The sequence below is a fragment of the Mercenaria mercenaria genome, chromosome 1 (assembly GCF_021730395.1).
Source record: "Mercenaria mercenaria strain notata chromosome 1, MADL_Memer_1, whole genome shotgun sequence".
Lineage (NCBI taxonomy): Eukaryota > Metazoa > Mollusca > Bivalvia > Venerida > Veneridae > Mercenaria > Mercenaria mercenaria.
Window position 1 is genome coordinate 91624801 of NC_069361.1, and position 15436 is coordinate 91640236.

The 15436-nt window shown below is 34.0% G+C and overlaps 1 protein-coding gene across 2 annotated transcripts in view; it reads right to left on the minus strand.

Annotated features, from left to right (window-relative positions):
* Positions 1–10450: 10450 nt before the first annotated feature.
* LOC123530491 (uncharacterized) overlaps positions 10451–15436 on the minus strand; it is a 62421-nt gene continuing 57435 nt past the window's right edge. The window contains exon 9 of one of the 2 annotated variants that reach the window (XM_045311269.2): positions 10451–15187. In XM_045311269.2, coding sequence (XP_045167204.2) covers positions 15046–15187 — 142 coding nt within the window. In that variant the 3' untranslated portion in view covers positions 10451–15045. The remainder of the gene's footprint in view (positions 15188–15436) is intronic. The other variant, XR_008366023.1, reaches the window with a different exon arrangement.

Consider the following 15436-nt stretch of genomic DNA (forward strand, 5'->3'; position numbering starts at 1 on the left):
AACCTAAAGATTTGGATAAGATCCAATAATTTCAAATCAATATTTTTATTTTCTGTTTAGCTTTGAGCAAATACCAACACTATGCAGATAGGACTATATATTGATAAAATTCCTAATATCGAATTCAAACTATAACTAGAGCTATCACTAAAGGTGATGAATGTACCCCCCGCATGCACTGACACAGTACATTGCAATTTGACGCACACAAGATTGCATAATTATGTGGACTGTATGTATATAGACTGTATGTATACAGTATAGTAACAAAAAACAAAGTCCCATAACTATGCAGAATATTTATCTAATCACTTGTGTGAAGTTTCATTAAATTGTGTGTAAGGGTTTGGTAGATTAGGCACGCACAAGATTGCATATGCAGACTGTATGTACATAGTATGTTAACAAGAAACAAAGTCCCATAACTCTGCAATTTTTGTCGCTGAAAGAACCTAACATGCACCATGCACAACTACTGTTGTTACTGATCACTTGTGTGAAGTTTCATTAAATTGTGTCAAGGGGATGAGGAGAGATGGTGCGCACAAGATTGTGTCTATGTATATAGTATAGTAACAAAAAAACAAAGTCCCATAACTGTGCAAATTTTTTTTCTGAAAGAACCTAACATGCCCCATGCACAACTACTGTTGTTACTGATCACATCTGTGAAGTTTCATTAAACTGTGTCAAGGGGATGAGGAGAGATGGTGCGCACAAGATCGTGTCTATGTATATAGTATAGTAACAAAAAAAACAAAGTCCCATAACTCTGCAATTTTTTTTTCTAAAAGAACCTAACATGCCCCATGCACAGCTACTGTTGGTACTGATCACTTGTGTGAAGTTTCATTAAATTGTGTCAAGGGGATGAGGAGAGATGGTGCGCACAAGATTGTGTCTATGTATATAGTATAGTAACAAAAAAACAAAGTCCCATAACTCTGCAAATTTTTTTTCTAAAAGAACCTAACATGCCCCATGCACAAATACTGTTGGTACAGATCACTTGTGTGAAGTTTCATTAAATTCTGTCAAGGGGATAAGGAGAGATGGTGCGCACAAGATTGCGTCTACGGACAGACGAACAGACAGACAGACAGACAGACAGACAACCTGAAACCAGTATACCCCCCCTTACAACTTTGTTGTCGGGGGGTACAACAAGTACAAAACTATAAGTAGCTATGTCTTAAATACTGAAATCCTTAATATTCGAGGGGGACTAATTTTCGTGGATTTCGTGGTTGAGTTAATCCACGAAATTTAATCCCTATGAACAAGTAAAATTCCCATTTATTTTATGTTCAAAAGTTGATATCCACTAATTCATATCCCCAAGAAATTGCCGTTTTGACCAAAACCATGAAATTTCATGCCCACAAAATTTAATGATTTTACAGTACCCTGTTGTAATTTTAAGCAAAAACAGCTCTGGTAAGCAGAATGGTTGTCTAGTTGATTCAGGCCATGGGCTTGAGTCTGCTCTGGTTAATACCTCATTTTCTGAGATTACAACAGTACTTATCTTTCCAGGAAGAAGACTTTAACTCTTTCTACACATATACCATTGAATTGATTATCTTAATAAGACTGGAAAAAATTCAGACAGGTTCTGATGTGATTTTAATGTTTGTATTTTTTTTTATAATCGTTGTAAATATTGTATGTAAATTGTGTTGTGAGGCTCATTTGGAAGATTGGACTTGCCCAAATATGTTGCCTCGTTAAATAAAGACTTTATTATTATTATTATATTATATAAGCTTTTATCATGATTTCATGGTATAACTGAATTATCTGGTATTTTCACAGAAAAAAAACATTCACCAGATAGAAACTGGTGAAATTTAGTTAAAACATGAAGTAGATAGAATTTTGTTTGTTTTATATAAAAGATCAATTATCTGTCACTTGTGAACATCATAGCTTACATTTTCACTCTTCACTTGTGAACATCATAGCTTACATTTTCACTCTTCACTTGTGAACACCTTACATTTTCACTCTTCACTTGTGAACACCATAGCTTACATTTTCACTCTTCACTTGTGAAAGATATTTGATCTTGCACTGGAACAAACCAATTTCAGTATCCTGGATGTATTTCCAGTTGAATAAACTTTAATACTGATTTCATTGTCTAGTTTTGAAGGAATTCAACAGACATATATATCATGTTATATATCACAATCTGATGGCAGTTTGTGATGTAATAAAACTCATTTGGACAAGTTTCATTTCCGTGATCCAGACATATTGAAAGTTTTTTTCAGCTATGTTTGCTATCTTCAGGAAATGAATCCCTTGTACAGACAAATTTATGGCAAGAATAATAACAGACATTGCGAAAAACTATCCAATCAATAATTAACAAGTTCATATATGGCCAGCTTGCAAGCATCCTGTCCAGTGGAACAAAAGCATATAAAGGGATACGAACTTGTATGCCCTTTATTCATATTTCTGACTTAATCAGGGGCCACAACTCTTGTCTGACCAATTACAGAAATCCCAAACAAAACCCCAGGTGCATGTAACCTGACTACTGAATAATATTCCTTAACTTTTATGTTTCATGACCCTTAGTAGGTAAACAAGAGCTGTCCGTAAGACAGCCAAGCTCGACTATTCAAAATATTGTCACAGAAGCAGGAAATTATTACCCAAAATGTTAAATATCAAAAGAGTTTTAAGTTCGAAAGGGGTCATAATTTGACCAAAATACATATCAGAGTTATGGGACTTGATGTTATCAACTAGTTTTATAACCCCGAAGAAACATGTTAAGTTTCAATTCAATATCTGCATTAGTTTTTGGGATAGTAACTTGCATGTAAAAATTTAATCAGAATTTTCTAAGTCCAAAAGGGGGCATAATTTGCTCAAAATACATGTTAAGAGTTATGGAACTTGACCCAGTGAGGTTGGTAATTGACCAAGAAAAAGAATAAATAAGTTTCAAGGCTATATGCGTTTTGGTAATAGCTGTATGTACTTGCATGCAAAACTTTAACCAGGATTTTTAAAGTCCAAAAGGGGGCATAATTTGCCCAAAATACATGCCAGAGTTATGGGACTTGGTGCTATCAACTAGTTTTATAACCCCGAAGACACATGTGAAGTTTCAATTTAATATCTGTAGTAGTTTTTGAGATAGTTACTTGCATGTAAAACTTTAACCAGGATTTTCTAAGTCCAAAAGGGGGCATAATTTGCCAAAAATACATGTCAGAGTTATGGGACTTGACCCAGTGAGGTAGGTAATTGATCTAGAAAAAGAAAAAATAAGTTTCAAATCTATATGCCTTTTAGTAATAGCTGTATGTACTTGCACGCAAAACTTTAACCAGAATTTTCCAAGTCCAAAAGGGGGCATAATTTGGCCAAAATACATGTCAGAGTTATGGGACTTGACCCAGTGAGGTAGGTAATTGATCTAGAAAAAGAAAAAATAAGTTTCAAATCTATATGCCTTTTAGTAATAGCTGTATGTACTTGCACGCAAAACTTTAACCAGAATTTTCTAAGTCCAAAAGGGGGCATGATTTGGCCAAAATGAAGGTCAGAGTTATGGGACTTGGTGCTATCAACTAGTTTTATAACCCTGAAGACACATGTGAAGTTTCAATTCAATATCTGCATTAGTTTTGGAGATAGTAACTTGCATGTAAAACTTTAACCAGAATTTTCTAAGTCCAAAAGGGGGCATAATTTGCTCAAAATACATGTTAGAGTTATGGAACTTGACCCAGTGAGGTTGGTAATTGACCTAGAGAAAGAATAAATAAGTTTCAAAGCTATATGCCTTTAAATGATAGCTGTATGTACTTGCATGCAAAAACTTAACCAAGATGTGACGCCGATGCCAGGGTGAGTAGAATAGCTAGACTATTCTTCGAATAGTCGAGCTAAAAATGTTTTAAGACACATGCAACACAAATTTGTATGCCCTTTTATACATAGTATTGATTAAATCAAGGGCCATAACTCTGGTCTGGCTGAGTGAACTCTCAAAATCCCAGGTGCACAACTTCACATGCTGAATAATAGTCCTATGTTTCACAATCCTAGATCAAATGACTTTGGGTCAAATAATTTTTGAGATTATGCACAACGAAAATTCTGATGGACATACGTTTTTACGAACAAACATTTATTTCATTACAAAATACCCAACAAGCAACAAAAATCACTCAACAAGCAACAGAAAGTACCCAATTAGCAGTCCGGAATGAATAGAATATGATGTGACCCGTTGTCCTCAGTACATTTTCATTTGCTTTGATGGACGGATGGAAGGACAGATTGACAAAAGTACGTACAGTGGTGAATCTAGATATTTGAGAAAATCAAAGACAACAATTGGAGGACTGTTAGATGTGTAACTGTGTCATTTTGTATTGCAGGTAATATAGACAGATTTTTTCCCCCCTGCATTAGAGAACGGATATGATCAAGGTTTACAAATGGTGTGCACTTTACACTCCATAATCATCCAGAGGGTTTAGCATCAAGCCTTTACATTTCATTTGAATTGAATGGAAACTGAAGGAGCTGAGTACTCAATGTAAAGAGATAATTCTAATATGGCCAAGTCCAAAATTAGTGCATACTCAAAAAGCATACAAAAATGCAGATTTAAAGCTTGTCATTCTAGCTTGAACCCAATTCTAGGAAAGTATTGATGGAATTTGATGCAGTGTTATTGCATTCAGCTCACAAGGATATTTTCAAGTTATTTGAAACTGACTGACCTGTTGTTTGCAAGTAGCTGACAACTTCCCCACCTAAATCTGAGGTGGAGGACAAATGATGTCAAACATACTGTTATTCTTCAACTTATCATGAAAATATTAAACCTCACTGTGGATTGAACATGCAACCTTGCAGTTGACAGTCTTTTGCTGTCCCTACTAAACTCACCAGGTGGACTGCATTTAAATTTTCTAAAGTGTGTTTATAGGAACTTTGTTGAAAAATCTTATATTTATGGATAAAATTTCAATATAAAACTAGATGTGTGTCCATATGACACAGGTGCCCCCCCCCCCACACACACACCTAATCCACTCCTGTCTGAGTGAAATCCCAAAGAGAAAACCTAGTTCACAATTTTACATGCTATATAACAAACCTGTAATGTTTTATGACTCTAGGTTAAGTAAATTCTGAGATGTCAAGGGTCATAACTCTGATCTTCCAGAGTGAAATAAAAAAAACTCAGGTGCACAAATTTACATGCTGGTTAAACTTCCTACATGCTCTCATGGCACTAGATGAAATATTTTAAGATATATGAAACACAAACTTTCAAGCACTTTATGTGCATATTGCACCGATCTGGTCTGGTTGTGTAAAATCCCAAACAGAACACAAGGTATGCAACTTCACATGCTATTTTACAATCCCCTAATGTTTTATGACTTTAAGTCAATTACTTTTTGAGATACATGTGACAAAAACTTGACAATCAAGGGCCATAAATCTGATCTGACTGATAGAAATCCAAAACAAAATCCCAGGTGCACAACTTCACATGCTGAATAATATTCATATGATGTTTCATGACCCTAGGTCAAATACTTCTTGAGATATAAATGACACAAACTTGGGCACCCATTTACTAAGTCAAAGTCAAGGGCCACAACTCTGTAACAAAGTCCAAGGTACACAACTTCACATGCTGAATAATATTTCTGTAATGTTTCATAATCCTTGTTAAAATATTTTTTGAGATACATGCAACACAAGCCCTTTATATGCATATTTTTGACTAAGTCACGGGCCATAAATCTGGTCTGGCTGTGTGAGATCCAAATTAAAACCCTGGTGCCAAACTTCCCATGCTGAATAACAATCTTGTGAGGTTTGATGACTCGGAGGCCAAATATGTTTTGAGATTTAGGACAGACTGATGCACGTATGGACAAGGGCAACTCTTCAAAAAAAAATTAACCACATGAAATGATCTTTGTATTATGTTATCAGTTTGCTTGCTACAACCAGTGGGCATGTTGCTGTTAGAAACTAGTTAGGTAACAAATAGAGCGATACACCATAATTTAATGGGATGCAATCGTTAGAAAATAAAAATAGTATCAGTTCATTTATGGCAGCCAGATATTGGGCCCCTGAAGTGTTAACAAGGTTTTTCTACGATTCGACAGAGTGACCTAGTTTTAGATCCAATATGTGTTTGATTTCATTAACACAAATATTCTATTCAGGTTTCATATAAATTGGGTGAGTGACCTAAGTTTTTGACCCTATAAGATGTAGTTGCAAACTTGGCCTGGATTTCACAAGACATACATTTTGACCATTTATATTGTAAAACTGGTGGAAAATGTGGCCTCTACAGAGTTAACAAGGTGTTTTTATGGTTTGATAAACTTATCTACCTGTACTTCTTATCCCAATTTTAAATTTGATCTTATTTTCATCAAAGCAAGAGTCCCAAGTTTTAGACATAATTATCAAGTTGAAAATATGAATTCTAGAATATCAATAAGGTTTTTGTTTTCTATTATTTGATCTAGTTACCTAGCTTTTGACCCCAGATAACCAAAGTATCAAACACACCAATATTTCATTGAGTAAAAGTTTCATGAAGATTAGACCAAAAATGTGATCTCAAGAGCATTTTGAGTAGAGCTGTCGATGATACAAGAAAGATGACTGACTCAGGTCGATCAAAATAGCTCACCTTGATACTCAGTTATCTTAATTTCGAGCAACTCAAGTTTTTCAAGCAGTCAACAATTTAGATTTGATGAATTATCATTTACTGTTTTACTTATTTATTTTAAAGATTCCACTATATCTCTTAATTAACAACAAACAATTATAATTGTTTAACAATTTTTATTGATACATAATAAAAATTTTGACTTAAAAAGTCAAAAAAGCACAATAAAGCTCAAAATACTCCAGAACTTTTGTTCAAATCAACTTGTTTGAACAATGTTCAAGAAATAAAGATGATAACCAATAAGACAGGCAGATGTGCAAATACTCTAATGATTTGATGTAAATAAATAGGTGCTCTCGAGATCAAGTAGTTTCATATTATGCTGATATCTTTGCTGAAAAAGTATGAATATTGCAGAAGCTGAATTATTCATGTAATTCTAAAAATGAACCTAAAATAAAATCTGTTTTAACAGCAATGATGACTGGTTCATGATCCAAAATGTCAGGAAACTTAGTGGAATAATGGTTTCACAAGAATGACATTTACTTTGTATGACACCCCGATGCTTCAAAGAATGAAACTCCTAATAATATGGCTATGTATGTTGACCAGATGCCAATAATGTATACATTGTACTTCATTTTTGAACTGGAAAGAGTACAAAAAGTAAGGGGAGGGGGGCTTTAACTCAATAGTATTTCAGTTATATAACGCGGGGCAGTTGACCTGGATTCTGTACCAGTACACACCTATTCTCTGCAAGTAACTGCCAACTTCCCAAATGGATGACGTGGAGGACAAATGATTTCAGACACAATGTCTTTTATCAAATTGTCACTGGAGCAAGTTTCTGACATCAACTAAGTATTATAAAATTTGCATAAGTTTGTGACACTCACTGAAAGTTCACTAATAAGCCCAAATTTCTGACATCTAACTAGCACAAGTTTTGGATGCTCATTGATATTTGAACAAAAGAAAAGCAGATATGTAGCTACGGACAATTTTGTTTGAAATTTAGAAACAATGTATTAAAATTTTACAAGCTAGTATAAGAACATTTAATATGTAACATCTTATCAAAATTACTACATGTGCAGGTATCTATTTTAGTAAAACTCTAATTCCAACTTACTACAGACAAAATGCTTTACTGGTGTACACTGACATGCATACAAATAAAATGAATTTACACAAGTTTAAAAAATTATACTTAAGAACCAGGTTGAAGTGAGATACATATCTATAACATTTTATCCCAAACTTAATTCTGAAAGTATAAAAGTCAATGCAGTTTTGATTTTGTTCTCACTGTCCATGTTGTGGTAGATGCCAGAAGCCCTTATGTAAGGTATTATTTCAGGCAGAAGAACTGACCTTGTTGAGTTCCTGATATTTAAGCAACGAACCCCCAACATGGACCAAACTAAAGAGTGTAAGAGCAAGTGCTTTAAAGTAAGCTTTGTAATCTACTTGGCTGCTAAATGAACTCTGAAATACTGATAAAACTTTGTCTAAATGCAATTAAAATTTAATTTTCGTATTTCCTGTAAAAGCAATCTTACAGCGAATAATTAAAATACTGGTATATAAAAGAATAAATAAAATGAGAATTCTACTGCGATTTGCACATCTGCCTTAGTTAAAACTGATCACAGTAACACTGATTGGTTTAAATGCTTAACAAATTACAACAACCACAAAACCAACTAATAGCATGATCAATCCAATAACACATAGTTACATATAGCGTCAAATTGTAGGGTAGAACTTGTAGAACATACTCCATTGGGAGCTTACACCAAACAGCCAAACAAAATACATGTAATACTTTGATTGGCACAATGGCATCAAATTAGAATAAAAGTTGCAGCAACAAGAGCTGTCTGAGGAGACAGCATCCTGGACTATTTCGATGCTTGATAGTAAAATAGGGCAAATCTATGGAAACTAGAGCTATCACTGGAGTGATTAATACTGCCAGTGTGAGTGTGGATAGTGATGTGGGACAACAGTTTAACCTGTAGTCAAATCAAGGATTTGCACAGACCTTGAAAAGTCCCTTTTGGAAAAAGTTGTTCAGACTAAGATTTTAAGACATGGTTTCAAGAAAAAAATAAAGTCCTTGAAAAACTCAACAGTATAAGAAAAAACCCTTGAACATACTTTAATTTTGTCTCAGTTGTACCATATGAACCTCAAAATAACAAAAATATAGTAAAAGTGCATCAAAAGAGTGACCAGAATTTCTAAGCATAAAAACGACATAATTAATGAAATATTTCTGCCACTGTAATGCACCTTGTGTCCAATCATGGAGTGATGATGTGGAACAACTATTTTAAGTTTGAATTCAAAATACCAAGGGTGCATATTTGTAATATCTGAGGTGGAGTTATGGACCTTTTGTCATATGATATTGGCGATGATATATAACGGCTCTTAAGCTTAAATCAAATCCATTCCATAGTAACAGAGCAGAAGTGTAAAAGCATCAAAACTTTAATCTGAAATTTAAGTAAAAAGTGGGGCATAACTCATGAAATAATGGTACCAAAATTAGGGTCCTAGTATCATATGATGTGGGTGATGTGGAACAACTACATGTAATTAAAGTTTGAAGCAAATCTATCAAGTAATAACATAGATAAAGTAAAAGTGCATCAAAACTTTCACAAAGTTGAAGATGGAGACACAAGGGCAAGTAGGATAGCTCTCTATACACTTTGTATAATGTAGCTAAAAAGTGTCATTTAACAGGTTCTTTTGGTGTAATACCCTGCTAGGAATGAACAATAACTTCCTAAAACTTTTGCATTTCCAAAAAATAAACATTATTCAACAAATAATACTAAACTGTAAGGGTGGTCAATTATATCTGAAATAAACATTTTTTTCCAAAGTGATATAGCCATTTTCCTCACAGAGATGGGCATTCAAACATAATTAGCTAGCAACATCTCACAGTTCCACCTTTAGTTCCTCAGACTAAACAAACAGAACATAGTGCAACTTTACAGTACTTTTCTATAATGCTTTGTGTGACTATCCAGATTGTATCAAAATAAAAAAGTTTTGTGAAGAATCTTTTTTTCCCCCACACATATACAAGTTCAAGTCTCCCAAGAAAAACAAGCAGTCCATTGGACAAAAATCGGACAAACAGTCTACTATATTTAACTTGTAACCACATTCTTTTCTAGATGGGGAAAAGCATCAAAAATAATACAACCTGTTACGGACTACAGATATTTTTCAGTTTCAATGATTTGCTATGCAAAAACAGTAACAGAAAGAAATCTTTCTTTCTTCATTAACCTTTAGCCTGCTGGCAGCATCTGATTCTGCCTTTGCGAACAGTGCAGACCAAGATCAGCCTGCAGTGCAGTCTGATCATGGTCTGCACTGTTCTCTATTAAGTGAAAACCCCTTCGAATTAATAAATGGTATTGCCCACACTGAATGATAGACCAGTCCATTTTAGAAATTTAGCAGGCTAAGGGTTAAGGCTGAACAAAATGAAGTATATTCTATGTGTGTAATACAACATACATCAACAGTTATAACATGTAAAGACAGAAAGTAGAAACACAAAAGCACTGCTATTTACTGTCCATATTAGCGTGTGAATTGTTTAGATTATCTATGGCACAAAACATACATAACAAGTAATAACAAAACTGCCAATCTGACATTTTCAGATGAGAATTCTGTGAAATATATCAGACATCAATTTCAAATACCTTACTTCAGATTTCCTTATGTAATCCTACACTTCCAAATGTAATGTTAAACTTGTAAATGTTACAGCAATATCTAGACAGAAAAAAATTTAATACATGAACAAGAATCCTTATAAATAGATCCTCTGCTATTCATTAAACTGAAGGAGCAAAATCCTGGACATGTGTTCATCAACGTTTTTAGAATGAAATTCAGATGTAGATTTTGAAATGCTTCACTTTCTTTTTGCTCTGTCTCTGTAATATTAGCATGTGATTTGATGAAACTCTGCACGAATATACCGTCTATAAGTACAGAACAAGTAGCAAAATACTGTCATATGAAGTTATTCGACGCCGCAAATTGAATATTTGGCATTCTTTAGTGTAAATTCAGACTGAAAAGATGGAACTAGGCTCTAGACTTATTTGAAACTTAACAATACTGGTTCAACAATACATGTCTAACAATTTTGTCAGCTGAAAGCATGGAAAATGCATGTATATACAGCTAGGCATGATTCATTTCGCTGCCATGAATTTTAACTAACGCTTCTGTATACATATTAATTATCATTCTGAATAAGAATTAATTTCTAACATGGCTCAATCTGACAGCCAGTTAAACAAACAAGTTCAAGCTCTGTATATTCTGTGGTAAACAACGGTTCATGTGCAGACTGGTAGGAGAGCATAATGACATCAAATATGACATCAAATAATAACTACTCAGATAAATGATGTTCAGTTTAATGTTTATCAAAATATTTCAATGAGCATGTAAGAATGAAAATAATCAAGGTCTTCTTGTGTTTTATCATCTAATATACCATGGTTCATTGTCTGATGCTTAAATATTTATCCACTCAGGCTAATGCCCTCCTGGTTCAATTCCTGCACACCTTAACTCAGAACCATGGTAAAACAGGCAACAAACCACTTGAAGGCCTTGATTATTTGATAAATATTAGCCTCAAACGAGAGGTTATTAAGGTCCAAGAATAACATGTTCATTTATAGTAATTTTTACATGTAGATAGAAAGAAATCTTGAATAATCACCAATGTGTTTGCTTGGTAATTGACTAAAATCCACACACTGGCAAGAGTGTTAACATATAACCAGTAAACATGATGGCGTATCATCTTATACACTTAGCACTTACACAGTTTCCCACATAGATTTATGGCAAGATTTAATCAAACAAAAAATGCTTTGAACACGTGTTGCTGTCTTGTGTGAAAGCAATATGACTGTCCTATGACAATTCACTCGTAATATACACTTTATACACACAGCAAAATGTGAGGTATGCAAAATAGGCACATTATAACTGCATAAAAGCTTAAATGCAAAGACTTTTAGACGAACAATCTTGGAGTGATACATTAATTTGTTGATGGGTATCTACATAAACTCTCATCACTGATGGAACAAGCTGTAACCTCAACAAAAAAAACAGCATCTACACCAAGATAAACATCCTGTTTTGTTCTTTTACGACGTTTCTGCAAAACAATCCAGATGATGCTGAGATTCAATATCAACATGGGAAGATATATCTACTGGATAGATACCCTAGAAACCCTATTTCAACCTTTATGGAAGGTTTTCGGTATTTGCGTTCTTTTGGGCGCCTTTCTTTGTTATTGATAAAGTTACAATATTTCACTTCAATTATACTTTCGAGCAAAATACTACATTATTAAATAATCTCATTCCAAACTGTTTTGGAAGTGGGATTTCAAGGTCATGAATCTAAAGGTTTTCATGTGTATTCCTAGATATTGATATTACATACCAGATATTGATATTACATACCACAAACAGGCCATTTAGCTTGATGCTTTTCCTAGACATTTAAAAACTACAAATATGATGTTGACAGTGTTAAATGGTTTCTAATACTATAATCTTGGGAGGGAAATGATTTCGTGGACCCATAATGACTATCAGCATTTTACGTTCCATTCTATATTCTCCTTGTGATTTCAGCATTTTCCAGTTTTTACGAAAAAGCAGCTTTCTGTTGCTGAAATAGCATACAAATAAAATGTAATCACATAGAAATTATGGGTCCACTACACCTTAACTTAAAACTTTTACTTCAACTAAAGCAATAAAATGGAACAATAGTGAGACTGAAAATGAAAAAAAAAACATGAAAACATCTTGAACCTTTCACAGAATGAGAAATGCTACAAAACTGTAATTCCACAAAGTGTTGGCCCCAGTTTTCAGTGAGCAGATCAAAAAATAACTACCATTCATTAAATAATAATGGAATGCTTTGTACCCATAATGTAAGAAAGGAAAACAAAAAATGTCTTCAAAATTAGCAGTGACACATCATAATACTCTTGAAGAGGTACTTATCTTAAAATATTTATGAGTTGTGTATTTCAACTTGCAATACCAAAATTCAGAGAATCCCTTAATTATCTCCATGTAAAATCAATACGTCTGGTTTCTTAGAATTGATTTACATTTACAATCTATTCAAATGTAAGTATTTTTTAATAATTAATCCTGCAGTTTCCCCCGTCTACAGAATATGTTTTTTATCAAACATAATTCAGACGACTTAGACTGGGTAATTTAGATATTTTCCACATCATCAATTATATATTTTTTTCTTTTTTATGCAAGCAACACGTCCAATATTTCATTATTTTACGACACAACTGCAACATGTAATTGCTTCTCTAGCAATAAATACTACCTGTAACTCAAGAAACTTCTTGACTTGAATCTGGAGGTATACTGCTGTAAGGAAGGAGTTGTAACTTACACTTTAATTCATACTCAAAGTATATCTACTAACATGAATTATGAAACAAGAGGACCATGATGGTCCTGAATTGCTCACCTCTTCCCATATGACCCAGTTTTGAGTATGACATCGTTTTTTCTATTATTTGACATAGTGACCTAGTTTTTGAGCTCATGTGACCCAGTTTTGGACTTGACCTAGATATTATCAAGATAAAAAATTCTGACCAATTTTCAAGAAGATCCATTGAAAAATATGGTCTCTAGAGAGGTCACAATTTTTTTCTATTATTTGACCTATTGACCTAGTTTTCGAAGGTACGTGACCCTGTTTTGAATTTTACCTAGATATCATCAAGGTGAACATTCTCACTAATTTTCATGAAGATCTCATGAAAAATATGGCCTCTAGAGAGGTCACAAGGTTTTTCTATTTTTATACCTACTGGCCTAGTTTTTGACCGCACGTGACCCAGTTTCGAAACAGACCTAGATATCATCAAGGTGAACATTCAGATCAATTTTCATGAAGATCCATTGAAAAATATGGCCTCTAGAGAGGTCACACAGTTTTTCTATTTTTCAACCTACTGACCTAGTTTTTGACCGCATGTGACCCAGTTTCGAACTTGACCTAGATATCATCAAGATGAACATTCAGACCAACTTTCATACAGATCCCATGAAAAATGTGGCCTATAGAGAGGTCACAAGGTTTTTCTATTATTTGACCTACTGACCTAGTTTTTGATGGCATGTGACCCAGTTTCGAACTTGACCTAGATATCATCAAGGTGAACGTTCTGACCAATTTTCATGAAGATCTTGTGAAATATATGGCCTCAAGAGAGGTCACAAGATTTTTCTATTTTTAGACCTACTGACCAAGTTTTTAATGGCACGTGACCTAGTTTCGAACTTGACCTAGATATCATCAAGGTGAACATTCTGACCAATTTTCATGAAGATCTTGTGAAATATATGGCCTCTAGAGAGGTCACAAGGTTTTTCTATTTTTAGACCTACTGACCTAGTTTTTGAAGGCACATGACCCAGTTTAGAACCTGACCTAGATATCATCAAGATGAACATTCTGACCAACTTTCATAAAGATCCCATGAAGAATGTGACCTCTAGAGTGGTCACAAGCAAAAGTTTATGGACGGATGGACGGACGAACAACGGACACCGCGCGATCACAAAAGCTCACCTTCCTTGTCACTTTGTGACAGGTGAGCTAAAAATGGACCCTGAAGGATAAAGAACATTTTCCTTTGTTTAGATGCTAAATGTTGTATCTAAAACAGCCAGAAAGTGTTATTTTTTTCTCATTTTATATCATAAAATGGGTATAATATCAAATACTCACAGCTACCTTTCTGGAACAATTACAGGGTCCTGCCTAAAAATGGAACCTTATAAAGTTATCAGAATCTATTCTGAAAATTGTCTTTTTTTCAAAAATTTATCTTCAATGCCAGCACAGTAAGATGAAGCTGAGCAACTTGGTAACAAGTTTTGTTCTGTGTGTCTATACCTGGAGCTGCAGGTCTATTTTTACCCAAACAGTTCAACAGTAATCTCATTTAGCAGGTAAATATCTATTTGCAAATTGCATTCATTACAAACATTTATTAAAATACTGTACTAAAATGTACTATATTCAAACCATGGGTTGAACAGATAACTGTCATACCCTATATTAAATAAAGAAGGATTTACGACAGTTTTCTGTTAAACCCTCACATTACAGTACTGTTTCCTTATTTATCACACTGTAACAAAATTAACCCAGGAAATGTCAGAAAGAAAGAACAAGAATTTTAGAGGAGTATATGATCATAACAGTGAGCATTAGTTTTCATCTTCTGAGAAATCATCTTCTTGTTTCTTTGTTGGACTGTCTATATCGTCAATATCATCACACTGAACAACTTCCAGTTTAGCGTTCCGCAGAAATTCACCGGAGAATACATTCAGCTGCGGTAGGCATAATCTGACAAGGAAGAAGAACAAACTGTTTTACAAGATAAAACAATATGAGAGAAATCAATATATCCAAAGAATATAATTAACACAACACCAATTTAAGTAGACCGCATTATGTTTACGTACTCTTAAAATAGAACATAATTACATGAATCTTTTCTAAAGATACTGGATGATTTATTTTTGCAAGAAAATATGCTTGATCAGCAGTGATATTTGCCAGGGCAGTGTGCCAGACAGCCATGTTCGCCATAGT